This window comes from Homarus americanus, unplaced genomic scaffold, assembly GCF_018991925.1.
Source record: "Homarus americanus isolate GMGI-L3 unplaced genomic scaffold, GMGI_Hamer_2.0 scaffold54443, whole genome shotgun sequence".
NCBI lineage: Eukaryota > Metazoa > Arthropoda > Malacostraca > Decapoda > Nephropidae > Homarus > Homarus americanus.
In genome coordinates, this window is record NW_024750852.1 from 1,221,571 (window position 1) to 1,249,534 (window position 27,964).

Genomic DNA, 27,964 nt, shown 5'->3' on the forward strand with positions numbered 1-27,964 from the left:
TCCTCGTCTCAGGTGACCTTGTGACGTCAGCAGAGTAGGGGTGGGAGGTGCAGTGGTGTCCAGGCACAGGGTAGGTGAGGCTGAGAAGGCAGTTGTAGGTACGTCACTGCGCGCTTAGCACGTGGTGGTCTCGTCCTCCCGAGTCCAGCCACACACGCACACTCTCTCAAGGTAAACAAACTTGCCCGCTCCTGCTAGAGGCGCGACTTGCGAATTCCCAAGTCCTCGTAATTGTGAGAGTGCTGTCGTGTGATTTGGAAGTGATGTGTGTATGTATTTTTCCTGAGTCTTGGTGATTTTGTGAGATATTGTATTATTTGTGGACTAGCAGTGAGATATTACATATTTTCCCTGTGTTTGGCAGCGAGACGATGAAAAAATCCCTATCTTGGTTATTGTGAGGTATTGGTCTTTCGTGTGCAAACATTTATCCACAATGTTAGTTAACGCCGAGGTAACTTAAACGCTCGGGGTTTGGAACTCAGCCGTACAAATAATTTATTATCCTGCCATATATATGAATCACTACAACATTAAATAGTTAGTTATACATATCTACAAACAAGATTATGTTCGTCTTTTTTCACACTGATAGAGGTCTAAATAAGTTTGCCCGCACGAATAGTTTGTTCGTGCTGACACATCCGAGATGATAGCAATACCCTTTCCTTATAGAGGCGGAAGAGAGGGGTCTATCATCTCCGTAAAACGTCAAAAACTTCTTATCATCGACTACTCGTGACGTGAATAGTCACTGGCAATGACAACTTTGGCCAAACAGATCTGCCAGTGTCCTTGGTGCTAATCTTGCCCTCAGTGCCTGTGTTTTATCAAGAGCTTCAAGGTAACCTCGCTGTCTGCCATACCTTGTTGTTGTTGTTTACATGCATCAATGTGTTTCTTTTACTACAGACTTTGAGTACGTACTCTAAGTAGGTACGTAAAGTACTAGATAAAATTACTGATATAAATGCTCCATGAAATACTTTATATCCCGAAGTGTTTGTCCGACTGACGCACTTGCAGAAGACGACTGTGTAAGCAATTAGTACCATAATTATTGTTGATTCTTCATAATTTCACAGTATACTAGAATATTCAAGGTTTACACAACTAGGTGGTAATCTTCCGTGTCACTGAAGATACCAGTTCATTTTCCGGATGATTTTAAACGGTGTGCAATGTTGGTAGCCAACGTGATGTTGACGACTGCCACTAATGTAAACAGGGACATGCGCCGGGCTAGACTAAGCGCTGGGTTGAAAAAATCAACCCTGGCGCGCAATTGCAAAATTAATGGCTTTAGCCAACCCCTTGCCTGGTAGAGCAGCAGGGAACCACATTACTACATTCCTTAGACATACGACCGTGGCTACGCTATCACTCTTATATCACACCATGAGATGCGTCGTGGCGATAAGCCATTACTCATAAGAACGTAAGAATGGAGAAACTGCAGCGGGCCTATTGGCCCATACTAGGCAGTCCCATTTACACCCAACCCCTATTGCTCAGATACTAATTAGAAAGGTAGAAGCACATGGCATCAAAGGTAACATCCTTAAATGTATTAGGGCGTGGCTACAGGGCAGGAAACAGCGAGTGAGCATTAACGGCACTAAGTCCCATTGGAGCAACGTCACAAGGGGAGTTCCCCAAGGCTCAGTACTTGGACCATTATTATTTATTATATACATAAACGACATAGATATCGGCATAGAGAGCAACATAAGTAAATTTGCTGATGACACTAAATTAGGACGTGTTATTAAATCTGACGAGGACTCCGCAAAACTACAGGAAGATCTAAACAAATTTTTCGAATGGTCTGAAAAATGGCAGATGAAATTCAATGTGGACAAATTTAAAGTACTCGTATAGGAGATGTAAACAGGAAAACCAGATAACAGATGAACAACGATGCCATAGAAATCCGACTTCGAGAGAGATTTAGGATAATGATAAGTAGGAACCTCAAGCCAAGTAAACAATGTGTTTTGCTCGTAACAAGGCTAATAAAGTACTTGGGTTCATACAAAGGAGTGTTAGTTACAAGACTAGCGAGGTCATCCTTAAACTGTATCATGCGCCAGGAGACCACACCTGGGTTACGCAGTTCAGTTCTGGTCACCGTATTACAGGATGGATATAGAATCATGGAAAGAATTCAGAGAGAATGACAAGACTAATCGGGCATTAGGAACCTTGAATATAGAGACAGGTTAAAGCATCTTTTTGCACTCCTCGAGAGACGTAGAGCGAGGGCGACCTGATAAGGTATATAAGTGGAAGTCAGGGCTAAACAAAGGGACATTACAAATGTCCTCAAACTATCAACCAGGAGCGAACTCGTAACAATGGTTTTAAATTAGACAAATTTAGATTTAGGGTGAAATAGGTAAACATTGGTTTGGAAACAGAGTAGTGGATGAATGGAACAAGTTACCAAATATCATCATTAACTCGAATACGCTGAATAGCTTCAAACATAGGTTGGATGCTTACATGAGCAATAGGGGTTGGGTGTAAACGGGACTGCCCAGTATGGGCCAATAGGCCCGCTGCAGTTTCCTCCATTCTTATGTTCTTATGTTAACTAATCATGTCTGTCTTTACTTCATACGTGGAGTTGTTTTGGCGTGTATTCTAACATATTTCAAACTCCATAACTACAGCAAAGTTATGATTTATCTCGAAATCTGACACCATTAGGTACAGTATATTATGTAACGCTCTGCCTTGGCAACGTCCTGCCTCCGTTAGCTAACATTTAACGGGTCACACATTCATTACCTTGAGTTTATATAACTTGCTGAAACAAGCTGTGCCATATAGTGGATAAAAAATAGTCTTTAAGAATTGGTCACTAGCTGTCTTAGTATATATTTGAGATTATCCCAGTAGAATTCTTGTATAGATTTACGATTACATATGGTAAAAAAAATCTGGTTGTGTTCTAACTGGCCACGCCCAAGTTAAAAATTGCTTTCACGTGATCCAAAAGCAATCGTTTAATGACAGTGAACTTAGGTTTCAAAGTTACCAAGTATTTCAGTCAAGGCTTAGAAAAAAAGTTTATTAACCGACTGCGATGCGGAAGAACGTTTGTGGCTGAATCTTGTCCGCTCTAGTCCGTTCAACACCCACCTCTCCTAACTTGACAGATGGATGTTTTTTTTTTTCGCGCGTGAGGGATGTCATATTCTTAACCTTGACGTAACACAACCAGTGTTCAGTTTTTAGTAATCACTCTTAGAATTTGTCTGTTGTTAGAATTATCCTGTCAGTTGAAACCCCCTAATAACAACAAAAACAACAGTCTGTGCAACGTTCTGGGTGACCTTGGAATCAGCAGCGGGACACGGGTGACCACACGTAACACAGGCATCCGTCGCTGGGGTAGCCTATCTCACTAATACACCTGGGCAATGTTGAAATATAACAAGTTAGAATCTCTATGTGAGGGTGTAAACGTTGATACAATCTGAGGTGACACTAACAATTTCTCTGGAAAGTTGTGAGTTACTAATACTGTATATAAAATGGTACAGTTCGGCATTTGACAACACTCTCGGGTGATCGTCGGCATCCGTAGCAACTCGTCACACCAGCTGCAGGGAGAGGCAGTGCAGGTGGTGGTGGTCGTTGTGGTGGTGATGGCACGTGGTGGTAGTGTAGGTCATTGTTTATCCCCAAACAGGTGGCGAGGGAGGGGGGGGGGTCGTACTGTATGTGGCGAGATACAGTTCTCAGGCGCTGGCATTTATTAAAACCTTGAAATACTTCTTTATCAGTTTTGTAAAGAGGCGTGGAAAAGTTATTAACAAAAGGTCCCGTCGCTTAGAAACCTTCCATTTCGCTACACATGAGTTCTTGATTAGTTATCAGTTACTGCAAACCTATGTACTGTATATGTAACTGAATTATATTTTTAAAAGTTGTTTCTCGGAACGAAGGTGACTGAGACAAAAAATAAATGCAAACTGCTGGAGATTTGGACTAATGAGTGAAGATGATGCAATTTCCCATCTTACTAGAAAGAAAACGAGACGCCAGCTAACAAGACGATGACCCGTGGTGACGTTAGTGTCGCAGATGGAATTTCTTTACGAAGATAAAACTCTTATATTAATTTTGTTTGAATAACGCTCTCATATGCTAGAAAGTTTGCCGAAGTCAATATAAGTTAATTATTGTTCCCCGTAATATCACCATGAAGGGAAATTTAAGTTGCATGGAGTATCGATATAACCAAACCATAGTTTTATCTCATATTTTATTTTAATTGTTGTTAGAATACTGTAGTGTAATTACTTTGTTACGCACTTAATGACCTTCGTTGTTGAAGCCTAGTAATAACATAACACAACCAAGCAAGTGGGGATTAATATATATATATACAGTATATTCAAGGTGAAGTTAGCACGTCCTCCTTAAATACTTGAATCTAAGTAAATATCTCTGACCTTCCCTGTAAATATGATAACCCAAAACCTTAATATCAATAGGGTTGCTAAAATAGTATGAAGTTCGTATAAAAGGCTCTACGGTGAATATTACTCTTAATTGAAGATATAAAAATTCAACCAATTGGTGGACTTAAATTAAAAAATAAATAAAAACAAACAATTACATTGAAACTCTACCTTAAGTTCCTTAACCAGCTACGTCAATTAGGAAGCAGAATTATCGTGTAGTCAAATCTAATAGTATTTAGTATGCTAATTTTATGCATTGTTCAAGTTAGCAAGATAGATAGATGCATTTCTACAGCTCAGGTATAAGACATTAATCATCTTGTGAACCTTTTAGAACCTGGACTCCGGTATAATGAGAAAACAATCGTTCTTGGTGACTGAGAAAAAAGTTGCAGGACACTGACATATCTGGAGAAACGTGGTGTACTTTTTTCGGTCGTGGTTTACCTCAAGGTTGGTTGGGGACAAGTGCGAACTCTCTACCTTGGTACACGCGTGACGCTGTTTTAGCTTTCAGTAGACCACTAGACCTGGCAAGGAGGAGGTTGAATTCGGTGAGGAGGCATAGTACTGATGAGACGTGGTTCGTGGTTGTCGTGTTCAGTTTATACGCTTGTGAGCGGAGGAGCATAGTTTTAACAAGGTACAAAGCTGGGTATTTATTAATTTTAGTGTGAATTTTTTTTCTGTTGTACTTGACTGTACAGTATTTTGTGCTCAAATCTTAATTTCTTGTGCAACTGAGCGGTTATGGAGATATGACCCGGACCCTCCTGTGGGGGGCACTACTGAACTAAATAAATCTAACCTAACAACGTGCCCCGGAGGACAATATTAGTTTCAGCATTAAACGTCAACAAAAAACATCAGGGGAGATTAATAATCTTCTAAGTACTAAATATTTTTTTAATGCATTACTGCGCTTCAAAACCTTGTGTCTTTAAGCATGTTTACTAGATTAGTTATTACACTAGTCACCAATAATTACAAACTGCAAGAGATGCATCTGGTATGTACCGAATTCTATCATTACTTGGCGGGTGTTGGTAGGGCTGATCCCTTCAACAACACAAGGACCTTAAGGGACCCTCCAACAAAACCTAAAACAGCACATTCCCTTGGATCGCACTTTAAACCAGCTTAGCTTAGCTTATCTAACCTCCCTTGCCCCTGGAGGACTGAGGGACGTCTGTCACTGGTTAAACCATTGGAAAGCCCACCTGCTATCGTTCCCCTTCTGTACTTCCCACTTCTTAACTATACCTTGCCCTAAATCTGCTTGTTCACCTCAGAGCCGGCTCTCCGAGAAGTTCTGACTGACTGACTGGAGCGGGTGAAAGATGTGCTTCCTTCAGTGACAATTTTCAATTGATACGTGGGTAAGGGTAACAACAGGTGTTTGCTTTGTTGAATGGGGATTCGTGTTTAGGTGTTTCATATATAATGTTAGGGTTCATGTGTAAGGGTTTGGGAACACCTGAAGGTTACCCCCAGCTTGTTTCACCAATTGAATAACCACCCTAACGTCAGCTTAACTCAACCTGTCTTAACCCCCTTGGTAGTGTTAGTGTATTCAGTTACCATGTAAAATACAGGGTGTCCATAAATGATTACCCTGATTAAAGCATGAGAGCATACTGTTTTTAAGGTAATCATTTATGGATACCCTGTAGTGTCTGGCAGCTTTGTAGTGGATCTCTCCCCTACAACTGCGTATCCGCATTCCAATGCAACAGTATCCTAGCAACCAAGCTGTTCAGGGGGGGGGTCACCAGCTGCTACAGTATCCTAGCAACACGGGGGTCGCCACCTGTTACGTCTTCCTAACAACGGCGGCGAGTTCCCAGTTTACTTCCGGCTCTGTGTATATAACGCCATTCCGAAACTGACCACATCAAGAGTGGGGTTGGTGGTAAGCGTCCACTGATTGGGGGTCGCTCACACTTGCAACCTGCAGTATCCTTCCATATCTGCAGGAAGGACAACTTCAATCCCAATCCGGCCTGGCTGCTCCTGGAGCTCCAGCGGAACCGCAAACAGGCCGCCTATAGGCAAAGGCCGTGTCAGTTGGTCCGACAATCTTAACAACAACAACATTGAGATTCATTCTTCTCTAAGCTCCTGAACACGCAACACCTCCTCCCAAGCTCCTCGCTGCCCAGCTCTCATTCAACCCAGCTCTGTTCCAACCTGGAGGCCAGCAACATGCAACATCTCCCTCCCACTTGGCTCCTGCACATCTACCTCCTTCATGCGCTACTACTGGTTGTCTTCTTAACAAGCTCGTCATCACATGGCATCTCCAGCACCAGACTGTCTTTCATATAATATATTTTATATGAAAACCACCACCTAAGTTTCATCCATCCCATCCACAATTGCTAGACACATAATATCACGTAACCCTACAAATAGTGACCCCCAGGCAACACTCACAGGATGGAGGGCGGATGGATCTCTACGACTTTCACTTCCTAACGTCGGGGCTGGTTAGATCGTAATGGAAGCAATCCTCATCTGCTCTGAAAGCTACCTAACGGCGACAAAATACGGTGCCCTGCTCTCCTCCTTGCCCGCGGAAGTCGCCTCGCATATCACGGACTACTTCCAACCCTCCAAAAAAACAAAAATTCGCCACCCTGCTGGACGCCTTAAAAAGCGCATTACCAGCGGACCACTTCAGTCTCCTGCAGAACCTATATCTTCACTCTCCCTTGGAAACTCACCTCCGGGGACTTCTCTGAGAGGAGATGTGTAGGCTGAACTCCCGGCTTACGTAGACAGACTTCCCGAACCTGTCCTCGCGCCAGTTTCACGCTAAAAGCTCCCCACACAAGTGCGTATCACCCTGTCACTTGATAGATTACTCGGCGACGCGCGCCTGAACTATGCGCCAACGCGGCAGATAGAATGTTCGCGAGTGCGCCTTCATGCCTGGCAACGTGGGACAACCGACCACACCAGTATTTTACACTCCGAACTTATGCTTGGTCCAACACCCTCAGCCTTAATACCTCACAAGACATCAGGGACCTGTTTACTGACTGTGAGCATTACCGACACCATTGAACAGTTCTGCTCCTCCATGCCTGCTGCTGGGCTGTTCCTTCACGCCGCCCTATCAGTCTTGCCCAGGCTGCCGCCCAGCCTCCAGCACAATGAATATACCCTCTGCTGGTATCACCGGCGTTTCAGCCCCCAATGCTCAAGCAGCTGTGAACCCCACTACCTACTCGAGGAAGCAGCAACAATGGAGGTTGGTAGACACCTCCAACCCCATCCTTCAGGTGCTCCTCCACTTTCACCTCACGTCACCGACCACCTCCCACAGAAATTCCTGAATTGACACAGGCTCATCGGTCAATGTCCCCTCCCTCCGCGACGAACACGTCAAAACTAACCCTCTTCACGACTTGTTAGCATGGCAATTGCCCCCATAAGCCTCCCTACGGTAGCAGCACCCTCGCCTTTGACCTCGGTCTTCCCAGGACTCTCGCTGGTCGTTAGTGGTGGCAGACTTCTCAACCCCATCCTTATTTGGCTTTACTCCACTTTCTAAGCTCGTCGCCGACCCAAGCCACCTCTGCCTCTACATATGCCTACCTTCTGTTGGTACCATCAATGTTTTAGCGCTAAGCTAGGCTGTGAGGCTCCCTGCAACTTCTACGGCGAAGCAACATGACGGAGACTGGTAGGTGCCATAACCTCCGCCACTATCAGCAGCACATCACACTTCTTTCGCCGGCCACTTCATTCCTGCTGTCCGTCACGACCTACAAACACTACATCAGGCGGTTTCTGCATTCAGGCTACTGCCCACCGCCAGCCTTCCCATCGCCCTGAACACATTCATCCACGCACCTCCTCCGTAGTCTACCCACCATTGCCACCCACAGCACCACCTCGCCCACAACATTTCTGCATACCCTCTATTCATCCTCAGTACCTACTGCTCCCTGAAGACCCGCAGCCGGCCCTATTATTGCCAGATACCCCACCCAGCCCCCCTCCACCTCTTGGCGATAAAGCACCCCATTCCCTCGCCAATTTCCAACCTTCTCCCTATCCACAACCCTCCTTCTCCCTCTTTCAGCTTCTCCCAGATCTCGTGCCTCCAGGCAGGTCGTCACCCGTAGCAACCGAGTGCGTCCACATCCTGCCTGTTATGTCTCACATATGAGATACAACCCTGCCGTCACGCGTCTTTCTATAGCGTCTAGGAGGGTATTGTAGTGAATCTCCCCCAACTGCGTACCAGCATTCCAATGCGACAGTACCCTAGCAACACAGAGAGAGAATGCCTACCTACCATCTTCCTAGCGAGTCAAAAACCGGCAAGTTGCGGGTTTTACTTCCGGCTGCTGTGTATATAAGCTCTGTCTCTCCATTGAGATTCATTCTTCTCTAAGTTCCTGAATCACGCAACACCTCCCTCCGGCTTAGCTCCTCGCTGCCCAGCTCTCATTCAACCTGGAGGCCAGCAGCAGCACAACATCTCTAACGGCTCCTGCACATCTACACCTCCTTCCTTACGCTACTCTGAAGCGTGTCTTCCTGTAAGCTCCTCACCACACGGCATCTCCAGCAACAGACTGTCTTTCATATAATATATTTTTATATAAAGAGAAAACCACCACCTAGAGTTTCCATCCATCCCATCCTGAGTGCTAGACACATAATATCACATAACCTAGCTTATCATCAGATGGTCTGATGTTTGTTTTATAATGTGAGGGATCGTGTTTTTTCGTGTGCCTATGTTATTGTGTATGACTGGGAAGATTTGAGAAGACCCCAGATTACAAAAACCTTCATAAAGGTGGTCCTTTAGCCTTACAGGAATGAACCAAGAGATTGAGAAGAAAAATGCAGAAATACAAATTAGTGAACTTATAGCAAAGCCAGAAGAAAATAACAATAGATACTTTGAAAAAATATAAACTTCAATTTGAAGAATTTTTAACTAATTACGGTATTTAATAGTTCATTTGTTTGTATTTATTCATCCATAATTATATTTCCACTTATAATTATTGGCACCCGAAAAATGGTATGGTATGTGAAAATATTAAGAAAAGGACAGGTTGTTAAGAGTGATGAATAAGAGTGGAAAGAATGATTCTGTAGGGAGGAAGATGTGAATGACTACTCAGTGTTAAACAAATTAAACAACATTCGAGTAAAAATAAAACCTGGCACTGGCTATTTACAGAGGTTTTGCTTGGTAAGATAGTGCTTGATTTTTTTTATGGCATATATTTTGTGTAGATATAGCTCATGTATTTCATTTCTATTACGCTAACTATATTGAACTTGTATTGGTACAGGTGGAGTGATGGCTACAGTAACCTCACCACCATCACTGCAGCTACTGTGTGAGGCCACCGCTTCTGCATGGCTGGTCCAATGGTCAGGAATTTTGGGACAGGTTGCTGCTCAGGCTGCTTCCTCTGAGGCCCCCACTACCTGCAGGGGACTTCCACATGCCTCAACCCAGTCTTCAGACAGCACTAAAACTAACACAGCAGGGCAGTACTTCATGAGGAATAATCCCCACTACTCATTAGAAGATACTTCTAATAAAACAGAGGAGCCTTATCTGAAGCAAGGGCCATCCCCAAAAGGCAACATTAAGAAGCTAATTAAGTCTTGTATTTGCAGAAAAATGATAAGAAAAATAAACAGCAAAAATGCCATTGTGAAGTACCCTTATGACAGAGAGACTTTCTCCAATGATGTTCAAGATCAGAAGTATGACATCTCATTGCCAAACATAGAGCTTTTAGAATATGGAAAAGTCAAGTTATTTGGAAAAAGTAACAATGTTATACTAAACCAGCCCTCTAGTCAAACAACATTACAGAAACAGAATCTGGAAATTCTTTTTCCCTCAAGAGCTGTTCCCTACAAACTCCATGACACTATATTAAAAGAGAATGTAAGAAAATGTGCCATGTACCTAAAATTCAATCTGCCACCTCTATTGATTGATCAAGTAGTAAGTTCAGCATGGATGAATATCTCAGAGAAAGTGATCACAAGGAGTTATAGAAAGACTGTCCACAATTATGATGTGGCTAACTGGGCCAGGAAAGCACCTATTGTGTTACTAATTGCTGCTAACATTTCTGAGAGGAAATTCCCTCTAAATATATCAGGTGTAGGAGAAGACATCTTTGATTATACTCTAAATTTTATTGAGAAACATTTTCCACTGGAACGAATAAATAAATTGACGTTACCAAGAATTAAATTTAAACCATGTTTGGAGATCAGCAAAGCTTGCATTGGTATATTAAATGGAATCTTGCAAAAAACTTCATTAGTAAGTTTGGTTCTTGACTCTATAATTTGTGATGATAGCATATTAAGTTTACTGTCACAGTTCCCTATCCAAGAGCTTAATATAGGAGGTAATTCGGTGAGTGAGGAAGGAATTATCAAAGGACTTGCTGGAATGTCACAAGATTCAGCCTGTGGCATACTCAAAGAAATTGATTCTGGTGAATTTTGGACACACACCCTTTCCCTCAAGGAAATCGTTGTGTAAACTTTCCATTTCTTTTCAAAATATCTCTAACCTTATGTACCACATGGTCCCATATATATTTCCCAATTTACAGTATTATGACCCTGGTATAAATATGCTTCACTGTGTTATGAGCTATGGAAAGACTCTCAAGTATTATCAAACTACAAACACCCCACATCCATCAACCTTACAACTAGCAAGAATAAAAATGGGTTATGCCAGTAGAGCCGAGATGCTAGAAATAAGTAAAATCTGCCTTCTGTGAGGGAAATATCACTAACTATTGACCTAGACTGTGAGGAGGTCTTGGAGGCCATACAGAGTTACAAACAGTTAACTCATCTGGAACTCACATTTTACCCATCCTTAGCTCCTACACTCCAAAGTTAGATGGAAGAGTACTCCTTCCTGTCATCAAAAATCTTAAGCAACAAATACAATATCTTAGTCTCACAGGATTTAACATCACTGGCTGTGTTTTGCATGAACTTTCCCAGTTGCCTGAGTTAAAAACACTGAAGCTACTAGAATCTTGGTTGTCAAATCCAACAGCTTGCAATCATCATCCATTTCCTAGCCTTGAAAATCTCACCCTACAGTATCTTCCAACAAATTGCATAATGCAACTTCTCACTGGTAGTTCTAATTTGGTAAACTTAAGCTTTGATGTAGTGGAGTCTGATTGGGTGGGAAATGCCATAACAGATGACCATATAAAGTACTTGGTAACATCTGGGATGATCAGCTCTATTCAGTCATTTTCAGTGTCATCCTCTTCCCTAACTCTCACCTCTCTGAAGACTTTGTCCCTTCTCCCATTCTTGAGGAGCGTAAGTCATGTTGCTAACTGGGGTTTAACGGATGAAGAATTACGTTTTGTCACGCAATCTGGCCTACCTCATATACTCTATATATACTAGCTTCATGCTCAATGCATTCTGGTTCTCAGGGATCAAGTAATATTTTGCTTATATAATTTTATTTATGATTAAAAAAAAAGGAATTTTCTTCTTCACTCAAAATGTAATACGTATAGTACTTCTTAACATACAAGCCATTTCCCAGTTGACGCTAAGTTACACAAAAAGCAAAATTCCTGTACTTTAGTAAAATATTGTAAGATAAGATATTTATTTAGAAAGTCACATGATAGTAACTAAACTGAATCCTGTAGTCAATAGGAAATACAGATGCAAAGAAGAAATTATGAAACACCAAACATATACTATACTTATCAGACTGGTCATTTTGCTGTCTACCATTTTCTCATCTTTTTAAGTCAAGTTTTTCGAGCTCTAAGGCTTGGGTCAAAAGCTGCTTGTGACTCATCTCCTTGACAACAACAAATTCAACTTAGGGAATTCTGGAGTTAGAGCTCATGCCAAATCTTACTTCAATATATTGGTTCATTCTTTAGGTATTAATCAGAAACCCTGTGTGAAAAAAAAGACAGAAGGATGGATGTGCATATTAATAAGTGTCTCCCTCCATGTTTATGGCAAGGATATTAAAATATAACTTTGGTCCCAATAATGTATGACTTTGAAGCAACTGGATCTCACTAACATGGTGGTTTGTATTTTTGTCTGTGACTCGTGCATGACCATTACCCCAGTGTCACCCTTTAATATACATGTATACCAAATAATATAACTGAGAAACATATACTGTATAAGGGTGACTGCACTGTCCACAATTAAACATGCCACATTACCACTTTTAGTAAGTTTGAGTCACTCGTGTACTATCGGTGATTCCTTTATTCTTGTAGAAAACAGTTTTCCATGGGTTGTGATGCCAATAGCTATTATTCTCCAGTACAGTAAAGTACCTGTCAACCATAAATTTTTTTTTACAAAATGATCTATTTTATTAAATAAAGAAAATTATATTCCATAACTGTACAGTACTGTATTATATGAGAGTAATTGAGAATAAATTCGACTGGCTCAGTGATTGTGAGTGGTGGTGTTAGAGACAAGTTTGAGGAGGTGAGTATAGGAGAATGATGACTAATTGAAAGCTTAATTATAGGCTTAATGAGAGTGTAAGAGAATAAAAGCACGTTAGTGTACAGGTATTTGTAAAAACCAATGATATAATCAAACTGACACAAGTACAGTACTGTACTATAGTTTATTGCATGCCTTCCTTGGACTCATGTTCATGATAGTATCCACTTTACATAATTATCCATTCTTCAGAAGCCTTTTGGTCACAAATTTTTCAGTTCACAGACTTTACTGTACTGTGTTGCTGTATCATTCACAGTTTTAACTATCCATCCTTTATTTATGAAAGTATTATATAAATTTAAAGTTAGATATATATCATGTGATGTGGATACAGCACTCTTCCTTTTCTAAGGGTTGCTGATTCATCATGCCAGGGGCACCCTTAGTTACCCCAGGTGTGATTGGGTACCCTACCTAAGTTGGAAGTGAATGTGGTCAGGTGCAACATTGCTTCCTTGTGTATCAATGCCCCTCAGACCTATGGGACCTGCTTTCAAACATGCACACACACACACGTAAAATTTGTACAGTAACAAAATACAGTACCTGTATATTTTATTACTGTGATGTTTAGATTTGTCAAATGGAAACACCAAATTATTATAACAAAAGTGATGTCGTTATTTCTACTGCTGGATTTATAATACAGTATACAATAAAATTTTACAACAATTACGTTTTTCTTATCATACAAATGTACAGAGTTATGTGTCAAATGAATGGAAGAAAGTAAAGGGTTCGGTACACTTAATACTATACTGTAGTCTAGTCCATAATTAAAGATAGTAACCTGTGCAAAGAACAAGCCAGTGTGTATAAATTATGAACACATGTGTGCCCAGTAGTACCATGAGTATACCCAGTACCTGCCAATACCGGTAGTGCTTAACAAAAAATTGTTGACCGTCCAACCAACCAGTACAGTACAGTGAATATAAAAATTAAATGAAAGAAAGTTAATGTGCACCACTGTATGTTAAACCTACCTCATGAGGTATACACGTCTCCATTTTCAATGAAAATCACACTGATTTAAGAATGAGAGAGGTTAAGCAAAATATTGGTGTTTTATAATGCACATCAATTTCATGCCATTTCTGTATATTCTACTGTACTTTGATCGTCTTTCATATAAAATAGAAGTGGCAATGTTCCTTCATTGCCTACTTATGTTTTAATACAAGATAAGAATTATGCTTCCATTTTGTGTCCTTATATAGTATCAGTTTCACCAACAACCTCTTTATTTATATTCAATACAGTGTTAAGACCAATACAACCCCTTTCCTTTAAATGAACACTTAACAGGTTGTCACTGTATTCTCTTCCTGAACTTTTTACTGTATTCATGCTAGGACTGGATATGTTAACATACTTCTTGCTTCCCTTTAAAAAGTAACTTGAAAGAGAGTGACCAATATTTAAAATACTGAATCATTCAGTACAGAATACTATGTCATATTACAGGGTTTTTTTTATAATATAACTGACTTTGCTATACTATTCTTATCCATTTCAGCAACACCAACTTCTACAATTTGTTAATGTTCAATTTTAAAATAATTAAATCAGTGATGTAGTCATGACCATTAAATCTAAGACTGAAACCTGACTTTTTAGACCAACACAAGACTTTTGGAAGCTTACACTTGAAGCCATTTGCAAGTTTAGCGCTTATGGTTCATATGAAGATTAGGCCCCTGGTAGCAATTGAGTGATTAAGCTTCAGTTGGGTTAAGGTTGGAGGTGTGAGTAAATGTGGGGTTCATATAAGTATAATATTTTGAGGGTTCAAATACCTTGGTAATGGAGGGCAGCTTTGCTGAATTGTTGTCTTCTAGTGACCTTTGGCAAGTAACGTGGCTTTAGCTGCCAGTTAGTCACCATAAGGCCACGTTCTAGACACATTCTCCCATTCTTCATAAATTCTACAAATCAAAATAAGCTTTATTCTACATTGAAATTTTAATAAATATTATTGTAAGATATTAATACGGAGGTTTTATTGAATACCTTGTATTATGTTACACATTCATACATGTGCCACGTCATCGAAGAATAAAATTTTATATATTAAAATAAATGTATATTTATCACAGCATTCACTTGTGTGCATCAGAATCAGTAAAATATCCACCACCGACAGTCAAGACCTAATCAGAAATATTTATACACACACTTCTGCCATAGTGCCAAAAGGAAATATGAACTTAAACTTGCCCAAACTTTTCTGGACCTTAAGCCACACAAAATCTTACATGCGTGTGCCCTCACATGGCTATGCGTTGCACTGGCAGTTGGCTGGCGATGCTTGAACAGTGCAATGCTTTAAAATTATAAAGTAGTCCTACCGTCTCTTACTGGTGTTATTAAAAGAAAGAAAAACGTCCCCTCGTGTTCCCCACTTCTTGTGTATCATTCTCCGTGTTTGTTCCCTAAACGCTCATTCTACAGTCAGTGTGGCTTTGGCGGCATCGCTGATGGAGGGTCAGTGTTATATTTCAACAGAAATATTTACCAACTATGTCTACCAACTCCCAAATGATTTGTATTCTTATCAATGTCATATAAATATGAGTAATTAAATGCACTGTAATGTACACACTCATTCTTATTTATTTAATGGGGTCACATCTATAATACACGAGGCTCGTTGATCATATCCGAGTGCAGTAAGCCCCCGATATAACAGACTAATTGTGGGGGAAGACCAGTCCGTTATATTCAGATCCGGAATAATAAAGGACTCGGTCTGTTATATACAGGGCCGGATTATCAAGGGGGCACAGTGCCCAGGGTCTCTGAAGGTTTAAGGGGCCTACAATTGAGATATAATGTACTGTATGTATTTTCACCTTTATGTTCCAAAAGGGTAAATGAAAATACAGATAATTAATAAATTTATGAGAGAAATAGGTTGCAGTCATAAGATTAAGTGATTATAAACGTTAATTTAGTATCTGTTTGGTTTGTGCTTAGACATCCTTTAAACCTGACTTGCCAGAAACTAACTATGATTGAGTAGAAGTCACACTGACCAGCCAGTCACGGCCTAGCTATCCACAGCCTAATGTACCCTATTTATATTCCTTTTGGATATTACGATTCTAAATATCAGAACAGGTTGAAGCATTTATCATAATACAGTGGTCCCTCAGTTAACAAACACAATTGCTCCACAGAGTCGTTCGTTAACCGAAAATTTTGTTCACCAAATCTATTGTTTCAATGGGATATTGGGTAATTGGTTCCAACTCACAGAAAAGGTACATACAAAGTACTGTATACCGGTATATGTTTTATCTTAGTCCCCAGCTATCCACCTCAGTTATCCACCTCCTCAGCCCCCTTGATGTGAGAGCCAGTGTAGGCCTGACTACAACCTCCTCCCCTCCACTCCACACCCTCCCTCAAACATAAACAAGTACCTCCCTCACTCTCTCACTCCCTCCTAACTCAGGTTTTCCTCCAGCTCTCTCACAAGTATAACGAGACAGAAGAAAAGAGAATGAGATAATAAAGAAAGAGTCAGAGTAAGTAAAAGAAAGACTAAAAGGAGTAAATAAATAAGTAAATATAAGAATTAAAAAGAAACGCAGTTCTTTCGTTACATTTTATTAAATGAATTTGTGGTTTGAAAAGCCTCGAGTAAAGATCCAAGATCCCGACCCGAAAATTGGGTTTCAAGACCTATCCAATGCATCACTGATTTAAATATAAATACCTACACATGTTATCTTACTTTCAGTATGGCAGTGATAATTTCACTCTTAACAATCCATGGTAGTATACTATTTATAATACTTTTAAAGAAAACAAACATGACTGAACTAAGTTATCAATTCAGAGCCATCATCCAGTATGTACAAGTGTCCTGAAACCTCCTACTTAATCTAGTGACTAAAAAAATTCCAACATTTGCAGTGCTTTATTTTCTACAATTTACATAATATACAACACCGGCACAGCACTGTGAAGCATATTTATTTGAATGCTTCTGAGATATAATTTCAGTACCAGAATCAAAACATCATGTGTAATCAATTCAAGAAGAACTTTAAGCATAAAAATTTCCAAAGATTTGTTACTATTTTCTGAACCAACCAATAACTGCATGCAACAACAACAATATATTCTGTGAGCTCTATTGAAAAAGTAAATATTCAACTCAATAGATAAAGCTTACAGAAGACAAAATGCACTACCTAGATAATACTTACAATGGCCTGCATGTATATTTGTGAGACAATGAGTTGGTAGTATGCAGTGTAGGATCATCTCTATTATTCACTCTTTAATCCTATATGTACACACACAAAGTATAAACAATGGCTGTATAAGAAACAGGCTCTAGCTTGACTCCTGGTTCCTCTGGTGCTTACCAAGAGCGTGCTCCAAGACATCCGAATCAACAGGAGCATTTGTGAAGAGAGCACCTGCCAAAACACATTAATCCATTACACCAACTCAGTGGATTATTAAAAGGAATAGTAAGGCTCTAATACTAAAACTAAAATTCTTTCCAAAACAAAATTTCAAGTAGAGGGATTACTTATCCATTTATAAACAAGAAGGTGATGCTTTAATCTATACTGTACTGTATATTAATGGAGGGAGAAAAAAATCATCTCGGAGTTGTAGATACAACTAAATTTCACAACGCAAAAGCAAAATTAGTCAACAGCAGACCATGAGAGTATTCTCCACCATCTATGAAAAACAATAATATAATGAAAAATGACAACTTTGACGTTTGTATATGTATTAAGTTCATATGATTTTAGTATCTATTGTGTCCTCTGGACATTGGTAGTACAGTACAGGGAAGCTTCGAGGTGCAGCGGACAATTGTCTGGTAATATTGCAGTATAAGGTGAATCATCGCATCGCAGGTCTTATTTACCTCTTTTTTCCTTCAAAATAGTAAAAATGGAATTTAAAAACTTTATGTTTTAATTGCATCAGTTAACATTGCTGGTGGCATGTTGCCAAGTTAAATTCATCACTACAGCCACATCTCCCTAGGTAAGCAAACATAATTTATTTCAAGCTTTTTGTTTTACTCTTACATGCACACACAATCATTCATTCAAAATGTGCCCCCCAAAAATAATTATAAGGTCATCAACATAAAGGGAATAAACATTTCTTCGGTACGCGGGAGTTAGCATACAGATTATGGAGGGGGAGGAGCGGGATGAGGAACCTCAGTTTTTTTTTTGCTCTCCTGTATCCTGTATGTAGGAAACTATTGCCAAATGGCAATGCAGTATTTTATTTTATTAATTAATATTATTTATATTTATTCCTCACATTTACTGGAACAGTATAATATATTACTTTACCTTATTCCTTACAGTTAAATATCTTCTTCTTAAAACATTTTCATAATATCTACTGTAATGTGAATCATCACAGTGTAGGATATATTGGTATTAAAAATAATAATTTAGGTCCCTATATTAAAGTTCATATCTACAATAAAACATATCCATAAAAATTAACATTTTGGAGCGTTACACACAGGGAGACGATGGCTGTTGTTGATAGTGGAGGGAGGGCCAGCATATGTATGAACACACATACAAACATACACTGCCCCTCACTTAAAGCGTGTTCGTTCAACACTGATTTGATCAAACACGATTTTTTATTACTATACCTGGTATCGCTTAAATACGTCACGGGCTAAGATTCGCTTGAACGCGGGATGAGACAGGCTAACACAGCCGAACACGGTCAGGTAGAAAACATTTTGCATGGACCAGCAGTCACATCCATTACAGTCCACGAGTAGCATCCCCAAGCAATGTGGGCTCAGAGTTTAGCTTGGGCTCGATCCGGCCACAATTAAAAACTGTGCTTGGATTAACTTCAGTTTTTTAACTTTTTACCCTTCATACGTGAGTACAGTAAAGTAAACAATATTTATTATTTATAATCAATTAATTATTTATCACATTTAAGTCAAATTCACAACTAGAGAGGTTTTGCCGTGAACAAGTCAATCAAGAGGAATGTTGAGAAGAGTAGTCGTAACTTCGGGGAGATAATCATAACTTTCTTCTTCTTATTATTTTTTTTTGATTCAGTTACATGCACACACAATCCTACATGCAGAATGTGCAAAAAAAAATAAAAATCACTAGGTCAAAAACTTAAAATTATAATACACAGTTCTTCGCGTGCGAGTGGGAGGGGGAGCGTTACTAAAGGAAGTCCCCAGCTTGGCCGGGTTGCTTGAGGGAGGTCACACGTGACTCAGCCAGTGTCTGCAAATGGCTGCAACGTTAAACTTTCAGAAACTGATTTCATGGAAACGCCAGTACCTCACAACATCATGTTTAAGTAAATTTGGTAATGTACTGTACTGTATGTGTATTAGTGAGCTACTTGCTGTACGATGTCTTTGAACTTTGGTTTTGGAGTGTTTTTGGTTTGGAGGCGAAGCTTTTTGGGGTCCACCTGACGCATCCTCTATCTCCCCCCATATTATAATGAGTTCGCAATCCCTGTACTGTCATTTCTCCATATTTATATAATTTATTTATTGTTTATACATGTATATAAAATTAAGTATAATTAATTTTTTTGTAGGTTTTGATGTAAATAAGAATAATTTTTGGCAGAACTTGAATTAGATCCCCAATTATTCAGTTTTAAATATGAATTGTCATTACTTGAACCGTCGCATAATAGGGCTTCCCTGTAATTGTGATACAGTACTGTACTGTACAGTGCTGTTTATCAAAAACTTTGAAATGTTAACAAGCAATAGCATACAAAAAAGTAAACCAATCATTTAAGCTCACCAACAAAGACGTGTGTGCCCCAGAGTCGGTGAGAAATAATCTTGCAACATCCTAAATCTTCTATGCGAAAGCCTAAGTAGCGATAGCGTTCATCGGTTTCAAACAATGTAGCATTGGTGAACTGTCCATGGTATGGCCGGCCAGACGTGGGGTCAATAAAATCAGCCCAGTAGCCATCTGCCTGTAAGGTACTGCATATGTCTTCAGCAGCAAGGATGAACTGTAATTAAATAGCAATATTGTAACCCACAGATCAATGATCAACTTGAAACCCCAAAAATGCTCTTTTTTTTTGCATTTTCATCTATATAAAGGCTACTGTATATTCTTATACTGTAATTATTAAAGCTGCACTTGTTTCCCCACATGCAAGCAAGGTTTCTAGTGCCTTATATGAATTATCTTTGGTTCCCAAACACCCACAGTTACACAGCACTTGAATTTGCTCCAAACAGGGTAAATACTGACTGTACAATACTGTACAGTTCATTAAAAAAATTGATTCAGACACACACACACCACTTACATATTCTATAAGTTCCTCGGCCTAGCTCCATTTCTTCGGACCAGCTACCCATGTCATGCTGCGTCTTCTGGCTCAGGGTGACAACAGCCAGTGGACCATCCTTTATGTTACTACCTAGGAAATAAATCTAGAAAATCTGCAATATAAAGATAATGTGCAAGAAAATTATGAATGAATGAATATTAACACAAAATTACAAGATGCTGTCAACAAATTTCACTAAAATTCTTTCCTGCTACAGACGGAGACTAGGATAGTAATGGAAAAAATTAAAGTAAGAATAAATACAAATAAGCAACTTAGTCTGATAAGTATTCCCATCAAGTGAGTCAATGAGTCTTCTTGTGAAACTAAATCCAAACAGGTCTACCTCAGTGATCAACAAGAACAGTTCCTCAAAGAGTTCCTTTCACCCCTGTGGTGACATTTGTGTATATTTGGCAGCATCACATTAATAGAGTAAACTTACAAATGAATCCATAACAAGAGAGCTTATTGGTGGCAATGATTCTTGGATGTTATTTTGCTTAAGAAATGGGTTAGGTTAGGTTCTTCAAAACTTTTATTCCAAAAAAATTTAAAAAAAGATTCCTAAAAAAAAGGACAGTTCAGTTAGGTTATGGGTTAGGTTAGGTTATATGTAGGTTAGGTTAAGGTAGGTCAGTTAGTTTTTCTTTTGCAGCATTTAAACATTTAAATCGTACAATAACTTTCAACATTATTACAATATTTAAAACTAACATTAACAGGCCACTGGCATCAGTGACGGATTTTGTAGTATACAGTATGCAGTTCTGTTTGATGACTGTCAGTGAAAATTTACGAAGTGATGTTCTAAGGTTCTAAACTCAGAACTAGTGCTCATGAGCAATTTTGAATACTGTAGAAGAGCGCTAACTAACTATCAGGACACAGTGGATTAGGTTAAGTTAGGCTAAGTTCAGTTAGGTTAGAGGTAGGTAGGTTAGGTTAAGTGTGCTTCACCTGCTTGCCTCATGGGTACCACTCCAAGTCCACCTTGTACTAACAGAAATTGAGTTTACTGCATCAGATTGTACCAAGATTCTTATACTGTATTCTGTAATTCTTGTTACAGGCTTTTATCCTGTGGATGTCAAAATACCTCCAATGGACACTGCTGACAACCAGCGCTCTTCCCTGTGATTGTGATGATGAAGAACGATTCGCCTCCTACTGTCACGAGGAACTGGATCACTTCACAGCAAGACCCTGAACTCCTATCATCAACTACACATGGTGTGTGTGTGTGTGTGTGTGTTGTGACTTGATGCATATTATTCATACCCTCTATGTTGCTAATGAACTGAATGTGATCAAAGGATTATACTAACATCTGAAAGAACCTATTACAGGTTAAGATAGGTTAGTTAGGTTAGGGTAGATTAAGTTTGGAGAGCTTTGGTTAAGTTAAGAATTCGAATTTAAGGGATTTAAATAATTAATTAATTCCATAACACAAAAGCACCAAAATGGCACCAAGAAAATTCATAGTTGGCAAGTAATTAGCATTGAAAAAATGTAATTAAAATCTTCCAAGTGTCATTCCAACCACTAATTACCCAGCAATCAAATCGTGGACCATAGATCCGAATCAGCATGCTCAGCAACGCCATTTGCATAGACGCGCTGCTTTAATGCGATGGTCACTTCTTAATCGCCGCATATGCAATGCAGACCCTGGGCAACACTCCCCCTTCCGATCTCACACATCAAGGAATGTTTTTTCCCTTATGTTTTTGACCTGCTCATAATTATTTCTGTTTCTTTTCTTATTTTGCACATTATGTATGTAGGACTCTGTGTGCATGTAACCGAGTTAAAAAATGAATAAAGTTAGGTTTATCTATCCGAAACTATGAATTGAAAATAATCATAACATAACTCTCTCAGCTCTTCCTGCTAACTCCCATATATTGAAGTCTGATTTATCAAGGTTTTGCATGTAAAAAATCCAGAATTGTGTGGTAATTCTCATGTTTAGATAATTTTATACTTTTTTATAATCAGCAAGGGTTCACTGTATCTGCGAGTAAGTTAATGAACCATATACGAACTCCCTATTCATGACCCTGACCTCTAATATTCCTGAATCTGCATGAGTGACGGTATTGCCATGTCAGTGTTGTGTGTCGATCCAGCTACCTCATCACAAGTATCACCATCTTGCTTGTGCCTATTAGGAATTATATATTATTTTCGCTTTTCTTCAAACATTTCTTTCCAATATCCTCTGACTCTTCTGTTAATTCGCCATTAAGACAATACCGGTACTATACTGTATTATCATCTTTAGCGCCTTTCTAGACTTTCACACTTCCTAATTTTCAAAGGAATATACAAATTCTACCTTAAAGATAGTACAAATAACTAAAAAAACATCTTTGTCTCATCCAAGCCCTGAACTCTGAAGCACCTACTCAGTCCACCCACCCTCTCTTCCCCTCCTTCACTCTAAAATCAGTATCATGCCACCATTAAACCACTGAAATGACTCTTTTATAGCCATATTGAAAATGTATTACAGGTATAATACCAAACAATGCATTGCATCCAGATTTCAAGCTTACCTTTCTTCACAAGATCAGGACACTGCTGGGCCTTGCACTCCAAGATGTCAGAGGGATGAGGCATTGCTGGGATGTTGCCTTGTATGTGTTTTTCAACAACTCTGGTTACCTCAGTTGGGTTACACTGATCAAGAGCCTGAAATAAATAAATTTAATTATTTTGTTATTATTGTTTCTAACATGCAATGTAAATTGTTCAAGTTAATTACAGTATATTAAGCTATTTTACTCTCTGGTTTTGCTTCACCTATATTTGAGACTGACCCGTCTTTAATTATGTTTCACAGTACAGTAAATAGTTAAGAGTATATTATTAGTGAACCCAAAAGAAGGAAAAGTTAATGTAACAGTACTGTACTGAACATCTGAACATACTGTAGTGTGAATCATTTTTAAATCTTGCAATTAGCCTTCCAAATTTGTTTAAAGTTAATCTATCTTAGGTTTATGCCTCATGTGCACCACATTTAAGGATACAGCACCAAGACAAAAATATTTTTCAATCAAATTTGCTCAAAATCACACCACAGAAACTACACAAGACAAAACAGTAATTCATAAAAAAAAATATGTTAACTAGTTTACTTTATTCAGTCTTACACTCACCTGTATCTGGTGCTCATGGTTGGTTTTTTTAGTCAGAATATCTGGGGCAATTTTCAAGTTCCCCTGATTCCTATATATTACAGGTGGCAGCTGGCAAGGCTCCAGCTGCTGACAGAGCCCAATGTTACCAGGAAGAGGAAGGCGTTGGTCACTTGGACCAAATATTCCTGCTTTGATGTCTAACCATGAATTGAGTGGTTCTGCAACATAAACAGAGATGACAAAACATCCTCAATCAAAGTCTCCTTGGATAACACGTATGTTACTGCAACACTGTCTCTACCTCAGCAATCTATTGTTGACTACTGACCTCACTTGGATGATAACTGACCTCACTTGAGGAAAGGTTGTGCCACGTTAGCTCCCAGGTAAATCCGTGTTAAAACCATGTCTAGTGCTAGCTGGGAGCAGCTCAGCACCTCTGAGGGTTAAGCTTGTGAAAGTGAGGGAGGGAATGTGAAGCTGGGGAAATCTGGGATAGCCAATGCCACCAAGCAGTGGAAATTCGATAAGAGAGGGTAAACAGGGATTGTGGTGAAGATGACTAAAGCACCTAAGTCTTCAATTCTTTAAGTCTTATGAAGGATGAATTAGACAGCAAGAAGGATATAGATAAAGTGTCTGTGTAAATGGTGTCACTGGCAGTAACCCTGTCAAAACCTCGCCTCACCTCGCACCTGCAGGGTGTGTGGAGGTGGAGGCAGCACCTATGATCAACCTTCTCTATCTACCCTCCCCCCCCCCATATAATCTGGTGTCAGTGCTGGTAACACTTGTAATGTAAGGTCATACTGTCACCCCACATCTACTTCCTCTCAACTTGGTGGTTTCTTTGAAATATTGACATATTGACCAACTGACTAGAGGCAGGATGGCAGTTTAATCTAGAGATAAATTATCTGAACCTGACAGGTCACTAATTCTGGTACTGTACACTGATGACAAGTAGCCTGTTGAAAGACTTCCAGGTAATGCATCCCCTGACAAATACCTGTCTCAGTATTTACCTCCCAAAATATTAGCTTGTCCGCTGGGCATATGGACATGAAAAATCACTTGCCAGGGCCTTAGTTCAAGCACAACTGGACTGTCGAGCACTGCTAATCTGCACAGCCTGGGGATCGCTCGTATTTTCTTTAAAATACCAAAAGTGCCCCTTTTTCTATCAATGCTTGTTCTTCACATGAATTGTGTGTTAAGAATTATACATTCTATCCAGCTGTCTGTCTTTATGAAACTTACATAGGCAGAGGTCTGCCATATTCTCCTTTTATTTAATTATCCGCAATGCTTCAGGTGCTCTTTCTACCATTATTCAACAAATGTTCTAAATATACCAAGTTTTCTTTCTCCTAGTGTGTTCCGGATTTCTTTACATTAGTCTTATTAAGCCGGGGGTTCATCTATTTCAGATGAGTTGTGTGTTTCCAGATTGTAAAGAAATAGATAAAAAAAATACAGATTTCTTACCTCCTGAAACTTCCTTAACATCAGGTTTAGAAGTTGTTTCATTTGAGTCATTAAGACCTTGACTTGAAAATTTTCTTATTCCACAACAGAGAGACTGTAAGCTTCTTGTATAAACTACAATTACTCGTTCCCCAGAACATAGCAGCTGCAAGTAAATAAACACTGTAATATGTAGATACTGTTTACATCATTAAACAGTGATTAACAACTAATACATATGAATATATACAGTACAGGTATCATTAATAACTGAATAACCAATAGGTAAATATGATTATACCTGTATGTTTTAAAAACACTCAAGAGTATCAGTACCGTACTTATATTGTACAGAAATATCAAATTTGAACACCAAGTTCGGAAATATAAACTAAAAATAATATTGTTCAAGGGTCAGTATTTGCCAGTAACATGTGAATTTTGCCCAATAATATCATTTTAATCTCTGGCAGCTATACTAACACAGCATTCAGTGACAAAACTTGGTCCAAACTTGCCTGATTGTAACTAGGACAAGTGTGGAAAATGACCACAAAATGGTGATAACAATACAGTACGTATATCAATGTTCATGATGTTTTGGGCACTTTTTTTAGGAAGACTACTAACCACCAAAAATTTAATCTTCTCTTTCCTGATGCTAATAACATTAATGTTCAGAAGAATAAAAAAAATTCTTGAGGATTACCTTTGCTGCCATTTCTAGGTGGAGAGGCTTGGTGCCTTTTAAAGCAAAAGTTATCTCAGGCTCTACCACCCTATACAGGCGACCGTGATCTTCACAGTAGCTGCTAACACTGAAAAATATACACATGTGACCTGAAATTAGATTGAGAATGGTGAGGTGGATGTGTAATGTGACATAGAGAGACTGGAGCCCTGTTCAGAGCTAAGAGGGTGGTCAGGTATTGAGAATATGGACCAAGTCCAGTGTAGAGGTGTCGAGAAGGTATGGGCATGTGGAGAATGGATGAGGCCAGTTGGATCAAGACCTGCATGAACTTAAATGTGGAAGGGGGGTGAGCCAGGGTCAGGCCAAGAATGACATGGGGAGAGGTTGTAAAGAATTATATTAGAGTTAGGAACCTGACAAGAGAGACTGCAAGAAACTGCTGCCATCAGATGATCACAGCTAACCCACGCAACTTGGTAAAGGTGGAGAACATAGTTAGCAGTAGAAATAACTTATGGAATTGGACCAAAACTTCTAGAGATACTATTTGTATGATACTAAACACAAAAATGGAATCTAACTAACTGTGATATACAGTATGGTACCAGTGAAGCAAAAGTGTGTAATTTAACATTTATCAGTTGTTGCACTGAAACACTTAATTCTTCTTCACTGTCTGTTCTCGGCCACATTTTGAACACTTGCACTTAAAATAGTGAGGGAAAATATCATCTTTATTAGTTTGAGTAAAACACCTGACAGGTAAGTATCATATGCCTTGGCCACCCGTCAATGGAAATAGGGAGTGGAAAGAAGTACAATTAACCAGAAACAACCATTAGTGGTGACAGTGAGATACCCACTACTGTATAGCAACACCAGGTAATATAGTGAAGGAACACCAAGACTAACTTACTGTAATATCGTGTTTTGTCATGGAAAATTAACAGTAAATGAACAGCACCAAAAAGAAAAGGGATTTGTGCAGAGAATACAGAAAAGAATCAGGAAAGTGAAGCCTTATACTGTAACATGAAAAAAAGGCAATCAAGCCAATATATATGGTAATAAAACCCCCAATATGAGGCTCCATTATTTATTTTTAAGTTAACAACGAGTGTAAACACTAGGTATGGGGAGAATTATCGGCAGAATATTTACAGTAAATAATTCATTTTTGTGCATACAAAGCATGTAGAGACCTGAAATGACTGCCATATGATCATTTTTTGCTGTGTTTTACCCCATAATTTCCCCCATCTTTCCTGTTCTGCCCACTAAAGGTGATTTATAATCTGAGATAAAAAAAAATTAAATAAATAAATATTAATTAAAATTAAAGGAAAATACTTGTATCATATTTATTATTTACTCCCATCCAAATAACATCTGTGAAAAATGTGAATGAATTAAAGGTAAAGGTTTATGAAACTGTTATCACCCGAAGGACATGTGCGATTTGGTTTAACTTTTTTGTCCACACCAATAGCATGATATTAAAACACATGAAGAATGACAATAAACAGAACCTAATAGAACCTGACCTAACATACCCATAGGTTGGGTATGTTAGGTCAGGTTTTATTAGGTTCTATGCATTACCGTATTAATTTATGTGTTAAACAACTTACCTTAATATTGAGCTTGATATACATCTGGAGGAATTCGTGGAAGCGTTCACCATCATTTAGGAAATGTCTCTTGAAGAGGGATTGAGCGAGGAACAAAAAATCAACAAACGACTTCTAATGATAACAATTTCATAAACATTTACCGAATAAAATAAATGCCTTCAGGGGTTGACCGTCTCCACTTTTCCCCAAAACGAGTCAGTGTTCCTGAGTGTTACTCCCATCATATGCTTAGTTCCAATAGGCTCCTTAGCAGAGGAAATTCACTTTGTGCTCTTTTCATGTTAGTTGTGATAACCAGTGTTTTTCTGTATTCATCTGCTATGAATCTTACTGCTTTATTATTTATAATCGTTTTGAGTGTTTATGAAGGTTATAATCCCCACAGGATAGGACTCAAATGTGGGTCATATATGTGTGGTATATCATTGTTTTTCATACTCCAAGGAACTTCCTGGAAGTTCTCTTCTCGATAGCTTTGAAATAATATTACAATTTAAATTAATTACACCCAATAAACTTTACCAGAACAAAATATGCACAGAGAAAAAACACAGGAAGGACAAGATGTTCACCAACCTTCAGGTGTTTACATTGGTCGAGCAGAGTACTTAATGTTATTAAATTACCACT

At 39.0% G+C, this 27,964-nt stretch overlaps 2 protein-coding genes across 6 annotated transcripts; one reads left to right on the forward strand and one right to left on the reverse strand.

The window, feature by feature from the left end:
• On the forward strand, positions 1-21,681 carry LOC121854402. Of its 3 annotated transcripts, none has more exons than XR_006086543.1 (2): positions 1-171; positions 21,460-21,681. XR_006086543.1 is itself a non-coding variant. In XM_042349067.1 (2 exons), the coding sequence occupies exon 2, from the start codon at positions 9,814-9,816 to the stop codon at positions 11,026-11,028; it is 1,215 nt and encodes a 404-aa protein (XP_042205001.1). In that variant the 5' UTR covers positions 69-171; positions 9,806-9,813; the 3' UTR covers positions 11,029-13,697. The 3 variants fall into 3 exon arrangements, 2 of the variants coding, with proteins under 2 accessions (XP_042205001.1, XP_042205002.1); XM_042349067.1 differs by lacking the exon at positions 21,460-21,681 and adding an exon at positions 9,806-13,697 and having other exon boundaries at positions 69-171; XM_042349068.1 differs by lacking the exons at positions 1-171; positions 21,460-21,681 and adding exons at positions 4,934-5,121; positions 9,806-13,697.
• Positions 19,917-27,949, reverse strand: LOC121854403 (cobalamin trafficking protein CblD-like). Of its 3 annotated transcripts, none has more exons than XM_042349070.1 (7): positions 27,857-27,949; positions 25,716-25,824; positions 25,028-25,172; positions 23,558-23,757; positions 22,952-23,087; positions 20,364-20,499; positions 19,917-20,057 (listed from the first exon to the last, which is right to left on the reverse strand). In XM_042349070.1, the coding sequence occupies exons 2-6, from the start codon at positions 25,725-25,727 to the stop codon at positions 20,474-20,476; spliced, it is 519 nt and encodes a 172-aa protein (XP_042205004.1). In that variant the 5' UTR covers positions 25,728-25,824; positions 27,857-27,949; the 3' UTR covers positions 19,917-20,057; positions 20,364-20,473. The 3 variants fall into 3 exon arrangements, with proteins under 3 accessions (XP_042205004.1, XP_042205005.1, XP_042205003.1); XM_042349071.1 differs by having other exon boundaries at positions 27,911-27,946; XM_042349069.1 differs by lacking the exon at positions 27,857-27,949 and having other exon boundaries at positions 25,716-25,843.
• Between the last annotated feature and the right edge of the window lie 15 nt (positions 27,950-27,964).

What these genes read in the sequence shown, in the direction of transcription:
- LOC121854403 (XM_042349069.1), bottom strand. Translation starts at nt 25,841, where the DNA reads ATGTGTATATTTTTCAGTGTTAGCAGCTACTGTGAAGATCACGGTCGC. An exon ending in ACCTAGAAATGGCAGCAAAG is followed by an intron (nt 25,173 to 25,715) that starts GTAATCCTCAAG and finishes ATTTACTTGCAG; the next exon opens with CTGCTATGTTCTGGGGAACG. An exon ending in TGTTAAGGAAGTTTCAGGAG is followed by an intron (nt 23,758 to 25,027) that starts GTAAGAAATCTG and finishes TTTATGTTGCAG; the next exon opens with AACCACTCAATTCATGGTTA.
- LOC121854402 (XM_042349067.1), top strand. Translation starts at nt 9,814, where the DNA reads ATGGCTACAGTAACCTCACCACCATCACTGCAGCTACTGTGTGAGGCC.